Source organism: Balaenoptera borealis (assembly GCF_965194805.1).
Source record: "Balaenoptera borealis genome assembly, chromosome: 3".
NCBI lineage: Eukaryota > Metazoa > Chordata > Mammalia > Artiodactyla > Balaenopteridae > Balaenoptera > Balaenoptera borealis.
The window spans coordinates 174,957,913-174,980,079 of NC_138866.1; the positions used below are offsets into that span (position 1 = coordinate 174,957,913).

The window sequence follows — 22,167 nt, forward strand, 5'->3', positions numbered from 1 at the left end:
AGAGCCTTCAGTTGCTGATATATATTATAAATATCTAAAAAGAAGGTATTTATGATAGTTTCCAAAGTTTACTTGACCAGGGGAATTTCTTTGACGGCAACTGTTTTACAGCCAGCAGCTATTCACATATTTTAAATAGTTTAGGATATAATGGCTCAGAATCAGGACACTGTCTCACCTTTATGTGACTTTTACTTATCCTTTTGTACAATGAGGCTGGTGCTGTCCCACCTTCTAGAGGTCATGTGCTTTGCATTGCTTTTCCTATCCCAGTAGAAGCTGGTCTGGTCTGTCCATCATTCCGCACTCCCTGAGTGGTCTCCCTTAGGATTGATGGCACCTAAGCATGAGCTTGCATGGCTGGGGGAAAATGGTGCTAAGTTTCTGTGACCGTGAAACAAAATAGATGCACCAATTGCAATTTTCAGTCTCATTGGTCTTCGAGTCCAATTCAATGTCATTCTACTGCTCTATTACAATTACATTGTATTGAATTTCTACTAGTCTCAAGAAAAAATTACTTAATGAATTCCACTGAATAAGAAGGCCAAACTACAAGACTGAGCCCAGTTCTGTTGTCTACCATCTGGACACTCGGTCTGGTCTTTCAGGACCTGGATCAAATTTTAGTTGCATTCTGTTTTAGTTTGGAGAACTTTTAAAAAGGGCTCTCACTTCTAACTTCAACGAAGTGATCACAGTTTAGTCTTTTCTTCTCTTGTCGTGAGTCATGAAAGAAAAAAGTAAATGCCAAAGTTTCTGTAAAATCACAATCACACTGTGGATAACCAAAGCGTCAAAGGCTTCCTGTGGTTCGAGACAAATTGCAATGTGGTGAGGAGACTAGCGATGCTGTTTTAATCAGAGAACATGATTCATTCACTGGTCTTTGGAATAGTTCGATCACTTTGCCACCCATTTTCCATAGTAAGCTCGTATGTGGTGCAAGGGCAAATTAATGGTAATTGACAATGAAACTTTCTACTGTAACTACCATTAGCAAATGAGTATGAAAACATGGTGCGCAAGCTTTAACCACTCTTGAGAGAGGAGCGTAACATCCGAAAGATTCCGTGTTGAAGACCCCAGAGTAGCAATGTCTTTATTTTTTTAGGTTTTAGCTTATAGAAACGATAGCAATGAACTGTCTTAAAAACTATGATATCCATAAAGAACTCAAACCCTTATAGCTAAATGATAAAGTACTTGAACTAAATATGAACGAAACAGTAGAAGAATCACATCAATAATATTTTACAAAACCAAAGAGTTTCCAAAATAGTTTGCTTACAACAAAACCAGGACATCAGGATATTCTCCCAATGAACATTATACTCTGACTGATTTTTTTAAAAATAAATGCCTTCTCACTGAAATTCGCCTGACCTGGATTTACATCCCAACTGTTCCATGTCTAGGTGTAATTTACAGAGCAGCTTACATAAAGTTTTTGAGATTCAGTCTCATCTGTAAGATGGGAATTATTAGTAAGCAGCCACAATAAAGGGTATTGTAAAGCTTAAGTAAAATAATCAACAAATTTAAAAAAAGATAAACACCTTCTCTTAAAAAGGAGAGTAAAATTACATATATGCCCTGTTGTTAACCTCTGACCCTTAGCCATTTATTCTATAGACTTGACCTATCACAACAGCCCATCCTATCCAGTTATTGGCCTCATTTTTTTTCTCATTTGATTCTTTCTCCAGAATATTCAGTGCCTCTTTCTTTTATTTTTTTTTCTTAATAATTTCCATCACAATGTAAGTCTAATAGAATACCTAATAAAGTCAGTAGAGTTTCCTAAGTTTTCTCTTCTCTTCTAGGGATTGATGCAGAGTTGCAACCAGATGCATGCCTCCTACCTCTTTCAGCAAGATAAACACTACGACCTGTCCTACGACACCGGAGATAAGGCCTTACAGTGCGGACGTCACGTTGATGTTTTTAAGCTCTGGCTAATGTGGAGAGCAAAGGTGAGCACGCCGGGATCGGCTGAATGTCGACTAAAAACGGACACTATATCTGGTGACCCTTATTATGACATGTTAAAAATTGATTTGCGAATTGAAAATTATTTACCCAAGATTAAGTTTCTTGAATCCTAGATCTAGTTATCTACACGGACAAGAATATAAGAAAACCCATTGAGTGTTTTCTTTCTTTTAAACCTAATCGCTTCTAATGCTCACTCATCTAGAAAACCAGTACATGTTGCTTTATACGGCAGAACCTCTGGATTCCTAAGAGGTGTTTCGTTGTCGGTCTTGTCCCAACTCTTGGTTTTTACCCAGTGATTGATCCTTTGGGCAGGTTAAATGCAGTCTTTTTGTTTGGAGAATAAAAAGGAAAAAGAAAAAACCCAGCACGATAGTTTATTTTTGACATTTCACAGGGTAACCTCTAGTTATAAAGCTTTTTTCAAAAACTCTGGAACTACTTAGTGACCTCTTTTGGTTCAGTTTCTCTATTTACCTCAGAATTTAACGGTAGATGATCACCCCTCTTTCAGAAATGGAACTCTGTAACTAATGGAGTGCACCACTGCCTGGACCTAATTATAGCTTTCAAAGAGCATACGTGTGTGGTTAAATGTAAACAGGCTGGAAGGGTCAAAGATTCTATTTTTCATTTTGGCCAGATTCCTAACTTACATGTCACAAATCAGTGACTTTCCACCTGGTTTCATTAATCTCCCACAGGAGGCAATGGCCAGAGCCAGCGGGGACACTGGAAAAACCCAACCGCTAGAAAAATCCAACTGCTAAAAGAGTACGTGAAAGAAACCTGACAAAGGGAGAGATGAGAGGGAAGCTGGCATGCCCCGAGGTCCGGTGTGTTTGGGAAATGGTCCACAAATTTGTGGACCAGCTTTCTAAGTAGCTTACACAAAGAAGTAACAGGTTCAGCACCATAGGAACAAGCAAATAACTTGGTCTGCTGGATGAGACCACCGAATGGGTCCTTCCTCAGGTCTGTGTAAAGAGGTATGGACCACGTCCACAGTACCCGGTCCATATGCTGGTGTTTATAAAAGTGTTCAAAGCAAACTGAATTGACTCAAACAGTTCAGAGAGGCGGATGGCTAACAAGAAAAAGAGGGGGCTTGGGAGTGAAGCAGTGCAGTCAACAACTATTTTATGGAATCTTCTTTAACCCATCCTGGAAAAGGGCAGTTTAACTAGAAAGACTGTCTTAAAGACTATGATATGAACATATGCCTTTTGCTTAATACACAAATAACTCTTAGATGGTTTCCGGGGTTGGCTAGACTACATGGTCTTCAAACAAGCCTCCATAAGGGTGTTTGCCCCGGCTGAGTTTTCTCTAAGTATTGCTAAGATTCAGGCAGCTACCTGGAGTGAGGCCCAAGGTGAGTTACTGCCCCATAAAGATGGGTGATGAGTGAGGTCAAATCCCTTGAGCTGGGCAGGGGACCCCTTCCCTTTCCTCTTTTGAAAGTTGAGAGCCTGAGAAGGATAGGTATCTGGTCCCCACCGCCCAAGACAAGACTCATTCTGTAGGCAATAACACTTTCATTTGGCAAAAATAAATCAATCGAGAACGTAGATTATTGGTGTACTCTCAGGCTGTTTTAAAACGAGCAGGTTTTTCATTTCATTGATTGGTGGGAATTGTAAAACGACAAAGGTAAACATCAGCTGGTACGTTGAAGAAAGCTTGGTCTCTAAACATTGTTCAGTATCACTCTTTTTGTCTCTAGTTCCCCTGGTGTTTTTATTAAAATGATGATCATTAGCTATATTTATAAAAAAATGTTTCTGACACTGTTCATCGGTTCCCTGCTGCTCCTTTTCCGTCGGAAACCTCCCTGCCAGTGTGGTGCAGCCGGCTGGTTCTCAGAGAAATCACTCGGAGGGCATCAGGTGTGAATTAAACAGCAGGACCAAATGAAGCTTGAAATAAAGGCAGAGGATCCAGTTTCTAAAGGGCTGAAATGCAGGCACCAGAAGAGGGGATAAAAAGAGAGAGAGAGAAAGAAAAAAATCACAGTGGTTGCGTAACTTATGGACACATTTTTTTTTTTGCATTGAAAAATAGTTTAATATTATACGTTATCATCATCCAGAATTTAAAATATTTTAAAGTAATTATTTCATGTACATCATGTTTGTGTAAAGGAATAATTCATTTTCTAACATTCATATATAAGGTGTGAACAAAAATGAAGACACACTGATAACGCTTTGTAATTAATGAAAGTCAACACATTATTTATGCTTAAAATGCAGAAATAGATGACAGTGAAGAATTACAAGTGAGAATTTGAGTTACTTAGAAGACATGGACACATATTTTTTTAATTCCTTACACAAACCCTTAAGTATCTAGACAGCTAAATGGCAAAAACGTCCATTGGCTTTCAACTTAAAGCTGCATTTTTAAAAAATGAAATGATAATAATTATTAAAGTAATAAGCTCAGCCCTACAATCCAGATCAAGGATGAGGATAATTACCCTCCAACACCCCTAACTCTGTAGTAATGCCAGACAGGGCAGAAGAAGTACCCACTCCTAACTCTGTAGTAATGCTGGACAGGGCAGGAGAAGTACCCACTCCTAAGGAGAGCCATGAGAGAGTTGGCCGTGTCATTCTATTTTGCATCTGCCATAGCAGGACAGTAAGTCCTCTACATACGAACCTTCAAGTTGCAAACTTTTGAAGATGCGAATGTGCGTTCATACGTCCAATCATGTAAGTTAGTTCACGTGTCTGGTGTACACTGTCACGTGCGTGCATCCTCTACAAGTGGTTGTGCTTTTGTGTACTTTACTGTGCAGTACTATTTTCTGTGTTTGTTTCTTATGTATTATTTGTGTTAAAAGTATTATAAACCTTTTACAGTACAGTACTATATAGCCGATTGTGTTAGTTGGGTACCTAGGCTAACCTTGTTGGACTTATGGACAAATTGGACTTATGAGCGCACTCTTGGAACAGAACTTGTTCGTTTCTAGGGGACTTGCTGTAATGAGGAGGAAGAGGAGGAATGTGGCATTAATCAGCAAACCCTCTGTTATCAGATACACCTGGAGAATACAGTGTTCCAGTGAATCCGCATTTTCTCCTTAGTTAGATAAACCACATGAAAAATAGTGACCTAAGTATAAATTACAATTCTTTCACCTGTTAATAGCAAATGGAGCTAAATGCACTGAAGACGGCCATCATGTTAAATCCAAGACAATTTGATTGGAGCAGATTAATGCAAAAAAAAAAATATTGAGCCTCTTGATGTGGGATGCTAGGTGTTCTGGATGGTGGTATGATTTGTAAGCCTTGCACTGGCAAAGACACTGTGTCTGCCCTCAACTCTGTTCTTATTGGGTAGACCGTTTATTTTGTCTGAATTTTATTAGAGAATCCTAGGACTTGATTATTTTTCATCTTGACAAATTTCCTCAGTGGTTAAAACTCACGGGTAGACATAAAAAAAAAGCCCAAAAAACCTTAAAAGGAGTCCTCTTTTTCAGGCCTGCAGTGATGGCTTAATATGTAACTATTGAGTTTTTACCGTAAATCTTTGTGTTTGTATATGATTATGCAAATTGGCAGATTTCCTTATAGTTTTCTATGAGTGGCCTCTGTAATTAAAATGTAGATAACAGGGGTTGGCAAATGGCTGAGGGAAAAAAATAACAGGAGAAAACTATTAAGGAGAAATGGATGTCTGGCACTCTTTGCTGAGTGACTGAGTGTCCCTTTCTCTCTAAAATATTAATTTATTTTAATAAGTGGACACTGAGCATCTGTTATTGCGCCTGGTGCTGAGTGGGACCGGGGGACTTCAGTTCTCCAGGCAGGAAAGAGAAGTGCTCCAATGACCATCACAAAAGGCAGAACACAACTGGTTATGAAGGAAACACAGACACACCTTGAAGAGTTAAAGAATGGAGAGTCCAGCCCTAGTTTGAGAGCCAAGAACGATTTATCAAGAGGCGATCTTCAAGATGGGTCGTGAACAGGATGGTAGAATAACTAGGCTTTTGACCAGCAGAGCTGGGAAATGAACATCCCAGGAGGAAGGTCAGGCAGGGGCTAAAGGGTGTATTTCGGGCTGGTAGAGAGTCTCAGTTGACTGAAGGAAAATTAGGGTGCTACCATCCAGATGAGAGGTGAGAGGGCCTGAGTGGGTGCGTCTAAACCCATGCTGGGTGTGTGTGGGTGAGGGATAAGACAAGACGTCTTTCTCCCAAAGCTCCATCACTGTAGCCTGCTGCTGGGACCCTGCCTTCCACCCACAAGTGCTCCTGTGAAGCTTCAGCTTCCGTCACAGTGACTCAGGTCACGGCGATGTGACGCCCGATAAGGTTTTATATGTGTCTTTGTCATTCTCGTAAGAAGAGCTGTGTGCTATATAACGATTCAACAAGCATTTGATAAACGAATGAATTTTGGAGAATCTCCTAAAAACCTGCAAAACCTTGAAAATAAAATATAGATCTTATTCCCGTAAATACCCCGTTTGAAAGGAGGAGCCCCAGGCGTCCAAGGGCACATCAGAGCTCCTGTGTCACTCCCCCTGCACCTCTTTAGCCTTCGCCTGAGGGGGGCAGTCAGATTACTGCTGAGCGTCTCCAGAGTGAGCGCCCAGACTAGCAAAGGCTGGAGGACGCCCATCCCGTCCGTGGTAACCCCACTCCCTTTGCAATACAATCACACTCATCTTCAGAGCGTTCATTTCACCTTGCTGCGTCTCGGTGTGGGAAATCAGACAGGCACTGTCATTCCCATGTGACCAGAGAGGTTAGCCAAGGCCACATGGTTGGACAAGGTCAGAGTCATACTGGTCCTGGACATATCCTGGATCAGGTGCATGCGAGATGAAATCCACCTCTAGGCTGGTCCAAAGGATCCAGTTTGGAGAACAATAAACTCCCCTCCCTCTTACCTAAGGTCCATCCCAAGTGGACCCAAACTGCCAGGTCGGTCCAAACCAATCCTAAATCCTTGGCAACCACAGACTCATGGAGTGCAGGGGTGCTGGCCCGAACGCTCAGGCATCAGCTGGGTCCTTGGAGTCAACAGGGACCAGTCAGCAAGGGTGGCGGTCTCCAAAGAAATGAATTTCTGAACCCATCAGACCTCTTGAATGCAGCTCGTTCTTAAACACGTTTCAGAGGTTACAAGTCACTGGCTCTGCCAGATCCCCCCTGTAGCTGGGACGATGAGACTTTGTTAACAGGAAAGTGGGCCCATTTTATCTGTATTACAGTTGCTTCCTCTAGATGCCAGGTTGGATTAGTCGCTGGTAGGCCTGTTCTGAGTTCCTGGGATGAGCATTAGCTGCTTCTCTAAGCTTCCCCTGAGCGCTCCATCAATACCAAAGGAGTTAGGAGTAAAGCCGTGCTGAGAAGTAACTCCCTAGTGTGTCCTGTTGTCAGTTAAATAGTTCTTGTCCAAGGCTGTTGTGTTGTTTTTCCCAAGTCCAGATCCTGGGCTTCCAAGAGCTGGAAACTGAAAGACCTCTGTGATAATGTTCACCCATTACAGACGGCTGAGCCGTTTATCCCCAAAGGAGAAATCTAATAAGCTTTGCAAAATGACGAGCTAACAAAGCATCTGTGTGCCCCTCAAGAGACTGTCATTCGTTTGTCCAACAGATATTCATTGAGCACCTACCCTATTTGCTCTATAATGGGGGGCACACTGGTGAACAAAAGTGGGGTCTGGAAATGACAAATTCACCTGACGGGCAGGGACGAAGCAGGCATCCTGGGGGTGGGGTGTGTCTCTGATGATGCTTCTTACCCACAAGGAAAGAATAGCCAGCCCTCCGGTCGTTAATGACTTCCGTAATTACTCCTCTGAGCGGCAGAGGCAAATTTTCCCCTCGAGTAATCAAAATAATTGCCTGGGGAATGGAGGCTCGGAAAGAAAGGGATTGTGCCACCGAGAGCGGTGATGTTGAAAGGGAACAAAAGCACCTGACGGGGAGAGCATTAAAGGAGAAATAATTGCCAGAAAAGCCTCGAGTAACACAGTCTTATGTCAGGAAAGTGCCGGCGCAGAGCTGAGACCGAAGGGGCAGAAAGGCCACCAGTGTCCAGAGAGATTTGTCTCTGTATCTCACCTGAGAGCTCGCCCACCTTTCTCAGCCTGCTAAGCTTTCTTCTTCTTCTCTCACTTAGGGGACCACCGGGTTTGAAGCACATATTGATAAGTGTTTGGAGCTGGCGGAGTATTTATACAATATCATCAAAAACCGAGCAGGTTATGAAATGGTGTTTGATGGAAAGGTATGTATTCTGATTTCTGCAATCCTCCAAAGTTTAGTCCATTCCAATTCTTATCACTAGTGTTTTTTGATGTTAAGAATGTACTGTCCAGGTAAGTGGGACCATTACAAAGGAGAAGCAGGAGTGAGAGGGTAAAAATCAAACTCACAAAAAATAACTGTATAATGGTGTGAAAATCAAAGGTGATTACAAATGTAAAAAGCAGGATTGTATCCGGAAGCTGCAGAATAGATTTGAAATGTCCTTGGAATTTTCAAACTTGCCAGTTTGGGCTGAGCGTGAATCTTACTTTCCTTTTCGTAGCCTCAGCACACAAATGTCTGCTTCTGGTATGTACCTCCGAGTTTGCGTGTTCTAGACAACAATGAAGAGAAAATGAGCCGCCTCTCTAAGGTAAGGACGCGAGCTCCTCTGATCTGTACCTCGGTGTATGTAACGGATCTTTCACGTGCATGTCATCCTTATGACAGATGTGTGTGTCTTTAGGAGAAATCCATCCTCAGCCTTAGTCAATTAAGCAATTCAGAATTAGAAATGAAAATATTAGAACACATAAAATATTAAGGTTAACTTTTGTTCGCTTGTGTCAGTAGTTTTTCAGAGTTTCAGAAAAGTTTCTTACTAAGTGCGAAACCCTTAAAATACAATGTCCAGGGACCAGTAAAATCTGCACACACACACGCACACACACACACACACATGCACACACAATCCCAGAGGGAAAAACACTAAGGTGAAATAAATCATCTGCACTGTCCAATATGGTAGAATAGCTACATGTAGTTATTTAAATCTAAATCAATTAAAATAAAATTCAACTCAAAATTCACTTCTCAGTCACGTTAGACACATTTTAACTTGTGACTCGAGACTAATATATCAGATTGTGCAGACAGAAAACATCTGTGTCGTTACATAAAGCTCTCTTGGTCAGTACTGACATAGACCCAAAATGGGAGGAAATGTGGAGTCTTCTGGGCCACAAGAGAAGTTAAATTCTGGACCTAACAAGGCAGCGGAATTACTCTTTGTGGTCTCTTGCCTGGTACAGGGCTCAGCATACAATAGGCACTCAAAAATGTTTGTTGAACTAACGTGCCATTTACATATTCCAGAATAGGGAAGGGAAACACACTTAGGAAACCTACTAGTGGATCACAGACGTCTTCCCAGTGCACACTTTGGCTTGAAGACAGATATATAGGTAACAGATGGTTATCACTAAAACGAGCCCAGCCACAGCTTCATGAGGGAGGGAAAGACGAGAATCTGGTTGGTGCATTTTCTGCTCCAGTCAGGGCAGTGAGTGCGCAGATGGCCCGCTGTCATTGAGGCAAAGTGGACGCAGAGGGCCTGGGGCACCATGGGGACGGGACCACCATGGGGACGGGACCACCATGGGGACGGGACCACATACAAACGCATTAGACCAAGGCAGGAGGCAAGGAGATGTCCTGCAGGTGTTCATCAGACAGGAGTCCCGGGCGGCATACAGTAAGTCCCCTACATACGAGCCTTCAAGTTGTGAACTTTCAAAGATGCGAACGTGCATTCCATCAACGTCAGGTGTGAGTGAAATTGCAGCTTGCCCTCCATCTCCTATTGCTAACGGTCCGTCAGCTCTGCCATCTCCCACCTCCTCTCCCTCCTCCAGTCAGTAACTCTTCTTGCCTGTTCACTCAATGCCAGCCCCTGGATGCCAGCTGTTGTACTGTACTACTGTACTTTTCAAGGCACTGTACTGTAAGATTAAAAATGTTTTCTTTATTTTTTGTGTTTGTTTTTTATGTATTATTTGTATGAAAAGTATTATTAACCTATTACAGTACAGTACTATATAGCTGATTGTGTTAGTTGGGTACCTAGGCTAACCTTGTTGGACTTATGAACAAACTGGACTTACAAACACGCTCTCGGAATGGCACTCGGTCATATGTAGGGGACTTACTGTGTTGGTCACCTCTTGTGTTTCTGGTTCTTTTTCTTCTTCATCATCTTCTTGAATTTTAATTTTTATTGTATTTGATCATTATCTGCATTTCTTCTATCAGCTTTTATACTCCTATGCTGACTGATGGCCTTTCAGACCTTTCAGAAGGTCAACAGTGGATTTAAAAGTACATTGGTAAGGAGAGACAAGATAGGGGTAGGGAAGTAAGAAGTACTAAGTACAAGGATATATTGTACAGCACAGGGAATAGAGCCAATATTTTATAATAACTATAAATGGAGTATAACCTTTAAAAATTGTGAATCACTGAAACATATAATATTATAAATCAACTATACCTCAATAAAAATACTAATAAACAATAATAAAACTTTATAGAAAGTATTACAAAAAGTACATTGGTAAAGAAGTAGATTGGCCTCATATATAAAGTGACTTTTTTAAAGCCTATGTTATTAAATGTAATGGGAAATTTAATTGGTGAGATTTTAATGTTTTCAAATATCTTATTTATGGTTATTCTGCTTTTTGATTTTTCAAAATTCCTCTCAGCCTTCCAAGATGTAAAAACAAAAAGGTTTTGTAACACATAGTGAGAAATACATTTCTATGATATCTTTGTGAGATTATTTCACGATGCTTTAATCTGAGCCCTCTTTGGAGTAAACAAATGTGGATTTAAATTATGGAAGAGTTCCCTGGTTATTATTTTCTAAAGGATTGAAAAAACTAATGGCACAAAGGATAAAATGGTACCCTAAAACTCTTAAGGCATCCCCAAAGAGCTCTTGTTGATTGAGCCTTCAGTGAATTCTTCAACATGCAGCCCCTTTTTTCCTAACTGACTTTCTTTATTCAGCAAAACCAAGAATGTGACCCCCAAAAAAGAGTCTAGAAAAAAATTAAAATGCTATATACTCATCAGAATAGTCAGAATCTTATTTCCTTCTTAACTTGCAATTAGTGATTATGCAATGAAGTAGATGTTCCATGTTCCTGCTAATTTTAATTCGTCAGCATTTTCTGGAAGCAACCAAAAGCCAGATGTATTTAGATGGCTGTGATTTCTGCCAACCCAGCTAGCTTTAGGAACCGGGGGGTTTCAGTCTTACTTTCTGCCAAAATCTGTTTGGGATGATGGCTGTTACCGTCAGTCTTTTGACCTCTGATCTGCATTTATTTCAAAAATGTGTGTTGAATGTCCTTAATAATTAATCCCATTCCTATGTATTCTTACTTGGATTGCCTATGAAAATGAAATCAGAGTTTAATTCACTGAGTAAAGCTTTATCACTGTTTTATCAGTGCTAAAGAGCAAGCATGATTTATTGCACAAATAAAACTAAGGAACAGTTATGTGATTTTTTCCCTTAAATTCCTGCAGACACATGGATTTGGAATTCTTTTTCTAATCTGGGATTTCTCTTCCCAGGAACACACTGACTTCTGTTCCCAGGAACACACGCCTCACAGCACAGAGTGATACATTTCATGTCCTTGGGCTAAAATATTCTAGTAGATCCATTTTCAGAACTTAATCCCAGTCTTGAAATATTTAAATTCTTTTTTATATTTATTCCCCGGCCTGAGCCTGATGCCCTGCATACATCGTTAATCCTTTGGGTGAAAGAGGATCAACCCAACAGAAACATTCCTCTTTGCATTACCTCCTTGTGGAATAAGGAAGGAGCAGAAAGGGATGTAAGAACGTGTTCATCTAGAATCAGAAAATCCCAGTGTTGGAATCATCATCCACATTCATTTTCAGATGAGGAAACTAGGTTCAGGATGTGAAGGGAAGGTGAAATGAACATGAAGGTCAAGTCTGGCTTTGGCTTTGGCTTTCATAACTAACAAATAATTGGTCCTGATGGGGAACCATGTTGCTTTTTCACACTGAGTTCTTTGAGGATTAAAACCTCATTGCAAACCAATGATTATGTAAGTGTTGATATTCAAAAGTCACATGTTTATAACACCATTCTATTTGAATCTATCCTTCATTTAAAATGAATACAACTGTGATAGAAGGCACAGTTCCCATATTGAACTGAGTTGCTGACTATGAACATCTAACATAAGTCTAAAGCTTCCCTGACATCTACATTCCTGGTTACGTATTTGCAGCAACGAACCTAAAAGATCAATGTTATATTTACAGACTCCAGTGGTGAAATATGTGGACAGATCCTGCATACAGTTGGACATAATTTAAAATGTATGCCTCGTCCTTGGAGCTGTTCCTTTTATGCCACTCTTTACAGTCAGTGAGGACTCAGGGAGCCCTCCATGTGCACACAGTGCTGTCCTGATAAAAGAAGTGAAGGACACTGTCCCTGCCTTCCAGGAGCTTACAGTTGAAGTATAAAGATGAAGTGTATTTTCTTATAACTGAGGGGATGATAGGAAATAGAATATAGACAGAATCTATGGATAAGGATCATGTACTTACAACTTAGAGAAAATATGCTAATGGACTGCAGAAGTCAGGAAGGGCTTCCTAGTGGGTGTAGGACTGTGGTGGAGCCTTGGAGTCTGCATAGGATACAAACTGGCAGTGAAAAGGAATTCTAAGCAAAGAGAACAAGTGTGACATGGTGAGACTGAGGACCAGTGTGAAGGGGTAAAACTATGTGTGCTATATCCAAGGGATATTGAATAAGTAGGTCTTGTCAGAGCTGCAGATTCATTTGGGTGGGCACTGGATGAGCCCTCAGAGATGGTGACAAAAGGCATTTGTGCTGAACTGGAGTTTGAACTTAAATTCATACACAATAGAGGACCAAGGGCTGTAATCATCCATCTGGCATAAATGTGGTAAAATCTTGCCTGTGATCTGATTCTGTAATGTTAAATCCTTGTGGGTGCAGCTGTTTGCCTCAGCTGATTCTTCATGATTATTAGGTAATATATTTCAAAACATCTTATAAACTGAGTTAATGCAAAAGGAGAATAAAAAGAAACTAGGAAGCTTTAGGGTCTCAAGAAAGAAAATAGCTTTAGGATCTCAAAAGTCTGCTTATTTTCACACATCACTTGATAGTCAGCCTTACATCTTGGTAACCAGTCTGTGAACCATGTCTTACTTCCAATGAGGGGGGAAAAAACCCGTCCCCCAAATGTTGTATTGCCAAATTCTTTAGCCTTGGAACCAACATCAGATTCTTCCTGGTCTCCCAAAACACTAAGTAGAAAGTCAAGGTGTCAAGCTCCTGATGATAGCCTACCACTGATTATTCCTTTTAGCACCTTTGAGATCTTGAAGGTATTAAACTGCTCCAGCCCTCTGATCCCAAGAAAAGTGAGAGGCAATTCCTTCAAGGGATGACAAATATGGTTCTGATTGTTCAGTTAAAAACTAAAAATGCTATTTGGTTTTGGGTTCTTTCATGAAAGGAAGAGTCCCTGGGAGAAACAGTCACCATCGTGGTCTGGTCTCTTTCACAGGTGGCTCCAGTGATTAAAGCCAGAATGATGGAGTATGGGACCACAATGGTGAGCTACCAGCCCTTGGGAGACAAGGTCAATTTCTTCCGCATGGTAATCTCAAACCCTGCAGCAACTCACCAAGACATTGACTTCCTGATTGAAGAAATAGAACGCCTTGGACAAGATTTATAATAACCTAGCTCACTAAGCTGTTTCAGTTCTCTAGGTAGACAATTAAGTTGTCACACACTGTGTAAATGTATTTGTAGTTTGTTCCAAAGTAAATCTATTTCTATATTGTGGTGTCAAAGTAGAGTACAGTTTAAAAATCAAAAACAAACATTGCTCCTTTTAAAAATCCTTTCTTAAGTTTAGAATACCTCTCTAATAATTAGTGACAAAAGGCTGTGTTCTAATCAATAAGGAAAAGCTTAAAATTGTTACAAATACTTCCCTTACTTTTAATATAGTGTGCAAATCAAACTTTATTTTCACTTCAGAGTAGTAGGGTTGAATAGTGCCAAATTGCCCCTGAATCATAAAAGGTTCTCTGGGGTGCAGTGAAAAGGATAAAGTAAATATAAAATGTATGCTGACAATAAAAAATCTCTTGCCTTTTTCATAGTATTAGAAAAAAAATTTCTAATTTACCTATAGCAACATTTCAAATATATTTAAATACATATAATTTTACAAAAGGAAAATATATATATTAAAAAGAAATCCTATTTTGTAACATATAGATTTTTATTTTATATGGGTTATACAAACTGCAGGGGCAGATATTAAAAACTAAGCCAGATTTGTTTTTCTCTTTCTTTTAACGGAGGCACAATAAAACACTTAGCAAAGTTATTTTGAAACATAGGCCCACAAAATTCTTAAAAGGTATGATGCCTTCTTTCTGTTCATTTTATGACTTATCACATCTCTAAAGTTAGTATTACGAAACAGACACAAAAGAATACTGCAAGTTCTTTAAAATGATTGGTCAGCTCGACAATAAGACTCTCTTCCCATTTAAGTTTTCCATCCATTGGACCTTAGTAGACCCGCTCAGTAGGCCTGACAGCCACGCTTCATCTTAGACTAAATTAGGGTAATCGTCTCTCTTCTGCTTTCCAGTTCAGCCTGTTTAGAACAGAAGGTTGATGCCGGTTCTTGAGATATCTTCCCAAACAGTATTCTTTTATTAAGTCATTTGGATTCATTAGAGAAAATAAAAATAAAATCTAATCAGCCCGAGCAGAGGAATGAAACACACTCCAGATGTGATGAGCCCAGAAAATTAAACTTGGCCTTAGTTTAAACTTGTGTGAGAATAATGATGTCATCCTGGATGCCACAGTGTCCCTGCCCAGGAAGGAGTCGTTCCCCTCCCGGGTCATTGCTCTTTCCCATTCACTCCCCATTCCGACCCACAAAAGTCTCTCCTGCTAAGCTCCGCATCACTGGGCTTCCCAATAATTAATTTCTACTCCATTAGTGGTTATTTTCCTCTCAGGAAATGAGCTCCTCACCTAGGATTTTGAGACAGCATCTTAAGAACTTCTTTTATCATCTGTCTCCCATCAAGACCCAAAGTGACCAGACTATGTAGAGATCATATGCTCCTTAGAATTCAAAATAATATTTTAAAAGCATCCTTCTGCCCCTGCAAACCTGATGGAGAGACATGAGCTAACAAGAGCTCCCATAGATATTTATGGGGCACAGACTGTCAGAGTCAAAGAGCTAGTGGAGGAGCGTGGACCCATATATGCAGACTGCAGATGCACATTTAGGAACATTCATCCTTTCTGTATGCCCCAGTCAGAGCAGTGGTCAGGAAGATGATAGGTGTAAGAGGGAGGAAAGAGGACCCCATCCTTCGTCAAATAGAAAAGGCCTCTAACATGACCACGGGATCCAACCGCCTGAAAGCTTCCCGAGCTCGCCCCTACATTCTCTCTCCCAGGTTATATATGAAAACGTTGATATTTGAGATGAACATGGCTTTGAGCCCTCTCTGTCTAGGAAGCAAATGGATTCCCTATGACTATTAGAAGAAAACGCTTTTTCTGTGCCCCAGAATTTCATGAAGGAACAAGGCTCCCATTCTAGGCTGGGTCTAATGGCCAAGCATTCCTTTCCTTTCTAGAAATTAGCTGTTGAGAATAAGCACACAACTGCCCACCTATTGTGAGGCTTAGGCCACAGACCCCATCTCAGAGGCAGAGACACTAATTATCAAACCCGCCATCCTGCTTGGAGGAGACAGTGAAGCCCAGTGGCCTGATCTGGACAGATCCCTCTCTACTCCAGGATGCTTCTACCTAGGGTTATAGCTTCTCTATCAGAAGCAGCTGCTTTTTCACTTGATGGTATGACAGAACTTAAAGGAGGAACATTTGTGCCTGTGTTTGAAACTCCAGCAAAATAGTTTTTACCAAGAGCTTGTTTCCCCAAACCCCTGCGCCTTCCAGGTTCTTCCCCAAGTTTGCTGGGAGCCTTGCTCAATCCTATGCAGTGAAATGCTACCAACCATAACCCAGGGAAGGAGGTAAATAAAAGCCTGATAAGTCCCAGTAGTTTAATAAATATTCTTTAATGTAAGTTTGTAATCTACTCAAGAGAAAGGGAGGGAGGGAAGGAGGGAGGAAGGGAGGGACGGAGGAAGGAAGGACAGAAGGAAGGAAGGAAGGAAGGTAGGACAGAGGAAGGAAGGAAGGAAGGGAGATTGTTTTGAACTTTAGCCAAATTCCCAGTGCCAAAGGCCTTTATGTGGGACCATTCTTTACAAATATTAGAAAAGTTTGGCTTTAGCTTTAATCACAATTGACATGGCCATTTTCATTTAGATAGCAATATTGTGTTTATTATTTTTAAATACTTGAAAAAAAAAGTGTGGTATGTCTCCGTCGGAGACATAAATGGTATTGACTTCCTGAACTGTCTCAAGGACGTGAGGAAAGAAAAGGAAATCAGTTGTGTGTGTAACTGTGTTGCCTTTATTATACTGCTAGTACTGTCTCGTCACCTCAGATGGGGCTTGTGCACTTTAGATCTGAACTTACAGTGTTGCAAATCAACATGTTTTGCTGTAAAAGCTTGTACAATATATTATTGATGTGTCTTTTCCTGTGTGGTAGCCGTACTGACTTTCTGAGAACCACATTCGCATCTGTGCCCATTAACTCTCTCGCCCGCCCTCTCTCTGCTAAACGGCGTGCCCTCCACCTCAGCTCTCGCAGGGATTACCCTCGGCTCCGCTCGCTGCTGAGAAATCTCCTTTGAGAACTGTGGGATTTCACAGAATGCAAGGAGGATGCTACTTTAGTGTCTCCGAGAACAGAGGAAACCAATATGGAGGGTCACAAAGAGCCAACGTTGCAGGCACTGTCCCTGCTAAGGTTTGGAGTAGGTGCTACTCCTCAGAATATGGACCAAGAAAGCATGGGTGTAAATATTGCAGCAGGACAAGGAACCCAGGAACCTAACAGCCGGTATCATCTTGCACGTGCCCTCCTGTTTTCAAATGCTAAGTGCAAATGCTGTGTATTGATTAGTTACCTGTGCCAAAGTCCTGTTCCCAATCAGTGTTTCTGAAAGACATTGACATCTCCCAGCATCACTCCGTTACTAAAGACAGAAGTCAATAAAAACTATAAACACATGGCAACCTGTTCTTCATACCAAATATAAACTTGTGTATGATCAAAGTATTTTATGTGTTGTTTCTCTAAATCCAAATAAATGTGTAAACGTGGACGTACCTCAGGCTCTGGACGTGTATTTCCGGCTTTGCAGGCCGTGTGAGGGGCTCATTTCTAGTGAATTGCCTGCATCAAAGGCCCTTCACTTGTCACAGAGCTCAGAGCATCTTTGGGTCTTTGCTGGGAAAAAATCTCTTACTTCCACAGTCGCTTCTGCAGGATATTGCTTGACCACTCTGATTTCTCCTTCAGTCAGACCCAGTCTTTAACAAAAAATGTATGTATTATGGAGAATTTCACGTACACACAGAAGTGGGAAAAATAAGTATAATAACCTCCCACGAAGGCTTCACCCAGCTTCAAAAGTTACTAATTCGGAGCCTGAATCTTGTTTCATCCATCCTTCCCCCCCACCGTGTCCTCCCAACACCAAATAATTTTCATGTGAATCCATAAAAGATAAAGAATCCTTTTTAAAAAGTCCTCAATACAATGATCCCAACTAAAATGATGATAATAATAATAATAATAATGCCATAATGATATCAAATATCTCATTGCCTGGATTCTCAGATCTAAAGCAAAACCCATGGCCCATGGCCTGTGCCCAGGAAGCCCAATGAGGCCCCCATGAATTTCAAGACAGCTGGGACATACTGTATGCAATGCCAGTGCTCAATGCAACGCCGTATAATGTACGTGCGGGCTATGCGTGGGCTGTTGTGTATCTTCCGTTGTGTTGAGTTTATTTCTGGACCTCTGTGGGTTGTGATTCTGGGAGGTATCACATGTTTGGAGGCTTTCCTCCCATGCTCTTAGAGGTTAAGAAGTGCAGGCAGGTTAAAAGCTAGAACGTCGGGCTTCCCTGGTGGCGCAGTGGTTGAGAATCCGCCTGCCAATGCAGGGCACACGGGTTCGAGCCCTGGTCTGGGAGGATCCCACATACCGCGGAGCAACTGGGCCCGTGAGCCACAACTACTGAGCCTGCGCGTCTGGAGCCTGTGCTCCGCAACAAGAGAGGCCGTGATAGTGAGAGGTCCGCGCACCGCGATGAAGAGTGGCCCCCGCTTGCCGCAACTGGAGAAAGCCCTCACACAGAAACGAAGACCCAACACAGCCATAAATAAATAAATAAATAAATTTATTTATTAAAAAAAAAAAAGCTAGAAGGTCACGAGGATTTAATTGGTGGAATGTATCCTGATTTGCCTTATCAGGTCCAGGCTGCCCTATGGTCTTGAGATGCCCTTTAAGGTATTAGCCTGGAGTGAAGAGATAGTATTGATACTTCAAGCAAACAAATGGAGGAGGGGGGAGGACGTAAGAGATGAAGTTTCTGGAAAATTTCAATATTGCTTATAGGGGAACCGATGGACACCAGCCAAATATAGAGGGAACACCTCGACATTCGTGCCTTGGTTTCCATTGTTCCCTCAGGCTGGGAAGAATCTCCCGAAACTCCTCGCATCTTCATGGACGTTGTTATAACAGTAATCTTCACAGGTTCTTGTGCGGCTTAAGTAAAAGGTTAGCAGTTAGTGCAGTGCTTTGTACCCAATAGCGTGCAACAGATCTCGTTATTATACTAATGCTGGTAATTGTACGTGAATTCTATAAACCAGCTCTTGCTGTCTCCTTCCATGCTCAGCGTCCTCCGAATTCCCTACTTTCTCTTGGTCAGCAGTATTCGTACGTAACAGGTTGAGGCTGGAAACGTCCTCTTCTGCATTTTCCTCTGCTCGCCCAATGTTAATCATAAGCAGAGTCTGTTTCTTATCCTTCTGTGTCATCACCCTTCCTTCCTGGCCGCCCTCCAACCACACACATGCCCTGACAGGACTCTCCGATCTCTGGTGCTGTCCTACAGGTAGAAGGCACTCCATCCATCCGTCACCGGCTCTGCCCCTGGTGTGGGACATGTTCTCCGCCAAGCCCATTTCCTCAGCTGAGAAATGAGGTGGGACTACTTGATCACCAAAGGAAAAATGTAGGTGGAAGGTGGTTTAAGATGACAGGTTTATAAACCTGGAAGGGTCCTTAGATGCATTAATTAATTCAGCTAACCTTTACTGACAGGCTACCATGTGCCAGATGTTTTCATATATTAATCCAGCGCCTTTATTTTATGAGTGGGACAAAGGAAGCTCAGAGAAGTGTAGCCATTTTCTAAAGTCAAACTGAATTCATAGCACAAACAGCACTTATATATATGTCATGTATCTAATATAAGACATATACACACCCACATACACACATATAACCACACAGATCAAAGTGTGCACACACACACACACACACACACACACATCCATTATAATTTAATGGACTTAGTGGTCCAACAATAAAATTCTAATTTATTTCAGTGATTGACACACAACAAAAGCAAACACTAGCTCAGTGTTCAAGTTTAAGGAGAACTGGAGGGGCCGAGTCCCTTCAGCACCAGCAGTGGTGCTACAGAAGCATCTTGTGAATATTTGGTTGGTTAACAGGCACACCTGTTGAATTCCACCATGAAATGGAGAGGCTTGGAAAGGGGAAAGGCCAGGGCAGGGAGGCTGGGGAGGCTCTAGGGAGTAGCTCTGTGCTCCTGTCACCACCTCGTCAGCTTGCCATTCATTCTGCAACCTGTCCTTCCAGCCCCCACGTGACTGGTACACTAGCGATTTCCCAGGAAAATGTCAAATAGAAATTGCTCTAAAAGGATAAAATAACTACACATGGACAATTTTCTGCCATAGAGAGAGCAGAGGATTGCACGTGAAAGCAAAGATGGGATAAAACTTTTGACGTGGGGGGCTGAGAGGGTGGATAGAAATAGACCAAAGGCCAAGTAAGTGAATATATCAGAATATATCGGATCACCCCAGATCTGGCCTGCTCCTTCCTGAGGGTGCTATGGCCCTTTCTCACAGCTGGACTCGCCTGGTCCACTCCCAGAAGCCCAATCCAAGGGAGCTGCTCCCGTTTTCATTAGAAGAAAATACTATTCCTGAAAAGCCCTGACTCGGTTTCACCTTTGCCCCAAAGCCTCCCTCAAGGGCCCCCAATTAAATACATCACGATTCTAAGGGTTTCATCTGTGTCACCTGCCACTCACTGGCATCCCTGTTGCCTTGAAACTGTTCTCCAGCCATTTCTCATCAGTGAATCTAGTCTTTCTGTTTCGCTTTGAGGGCAAAGACAGGTCTTCTGATCACAGGCTTAGAGACCTGCAGAGACTCTGAAAGATCATCCGTCCAGAGTTTTGCAAACTCTGGCCCGGGGACCCAGGGAGAAGGAAGATATCTCTAGTTTGGAGCAGAATGAGAAGTTCAGGATGAGGAAGGGGTTTTGTACAGCTGAAGCCAGTCTCCCATCGCAGATTATGCCCTTGATGCATTTCACTGTTGCTCTCATTCATCAATGCCCTATCATTTCTAAAATGATAGCAATGATATCTTGTTTGGCAAGAGAAAGAGTTAGCAACTCTGCTAACTGCATTTTTCCTATAAACCACAAATCTGAGAACCACTAATGCCATGAAATCTTTCCAGTTCTCCCCACCCCCAAACTCCATTTCATGACACTTAGCTTTTAATGAATGCTATTTAAATTGACTGCAGATTTGTAAGCTAGACTGAAAGCTTTGAAAGACTATGGATAGTGATGTAGTCTACATGTTGTGAGAAGCTACTGGTGCCACAATAATATTTTCATTTTCAAATCCACACACATCCCAACATCTCTTGGCATTAGACTCCTGGTACTTGATTGCTTGCATTTTATTGCAGTTTACCCAGACGGGTGCCATCTTTGGCTCCACTCTGGCTGTGCAAAACAATGAGATTTTTTTCCCCCCCAGGGAACCACTTAAAGATATTAGAACCTAAGATCTTTCATGATGCTTCAAATAAACAAGAACCTTCAAAATTGGTCTTTGATAGATGGAGGAGAAGTTGTGACCCTGAAATATCAAAAGCATCTTTTCATTTCACTCTGTTGGCTTCAGAGGAGAGTGAGTTACAGGCTCTTTCATGATCTAGATGTTGCCCAGGCTCCAGTGATTAGAATGGCAATTCTTTTTGTACTTCACATAGTGTTTCCTGGTCCATGATTCAAGCAGATGTACAAATTTGACACCATTTGCATGGAAACTGACAATTCTCAGCAACATATATCGAAATGTCCATTGAGGAAATAAGCACCTGGCTTAACATCTGTCCTTGTTTATTTGAAGAAAACTCTGATTAGAAATGACTTAATAAACTCAGTTCTTTTCTTTATTCTTACCTTCCCAGTTAATTCTTAGTGGAAGTTTGCAGTAGGGGATAGGTAGGGAGATGAGTAGAAGGAGAGAGAAATGAAGCTGCTATTATTATTATTATTATTACTACTACTACTACTACTATTATTATTATTTTAGGCTGTGCCGCACGGCATGTGGGATCTTAGTTCCCCGACTAGGGATTGAACCCACACCCCCTAAATTGGGAGCGTGGAGTCTTAACCACTGGACCACCAGGAAGTCCCTAAGCTGCTATTATTGTTTTAATCTCTTCATCCCAAAAGGACATCAGAGAGGGTTTTTTTTTTTTTTTTTTCTTCTGGCCTTCCATGAGCTGCAATTAACAAATATCTACATCATGGGTATATGTGAGTATTTTAAGACTAAATGATGAAAGAGATTTGTTTTGACTGTAAAAACAATATTACCCCAATGTAGATGAGATTTTTGAAGATGTCCCCATTCCCATACGTCCCCTGATATTTTTTGCATCTGTAATAGTAAAGAGATTCCAATTCCCATGCTAACCCAAGCAGCATTGAAATTACCTGCCCAGCGTTTA

General features: G+C 41.5%; 1 protein-coding gene across 4 annotated transcripts in view; it reads left to right on the plus strand.

Annotated features, from left to right (window-relative positions):
* Nucleotides 1-22,167, plus strand: part of GAD2 (glutamate decarboxylase 2) — an 81,391-nt gene that overhangs the window by 52,342 nt on the left and 6,882 nt on the right. The window contains exons 13-16 of one of the 4 annotated variants that reach the window (XM_082385451.1): nt 1,827-1,976; nt 8,156-8,263; nt 8,567-8,656; nt 13,662-17,397. In XM_082385451.1, coding sequence (XP_082241577.1) covers nt 1,827-1,976; nt 8,156-8,263; nt 8,567-8,656; nt 13,662-13,835 — 522 coding nt within the window. In that variant the 3' untranslated portion in view covers nt 13,836-17,397. Of the gene's footprint in view, nt 1-1,826; nt 1,977-8,155; nt 8,264-8,566; nt 8,657-9,557; nt 10,031-13,661; nt 17,398-22,167 lie in introns of those variants that run through there. The other 3 variants (XM_082385454.1, XM_082385453.1, XM_082385452.1) reach the window with 3 other exon arrangements.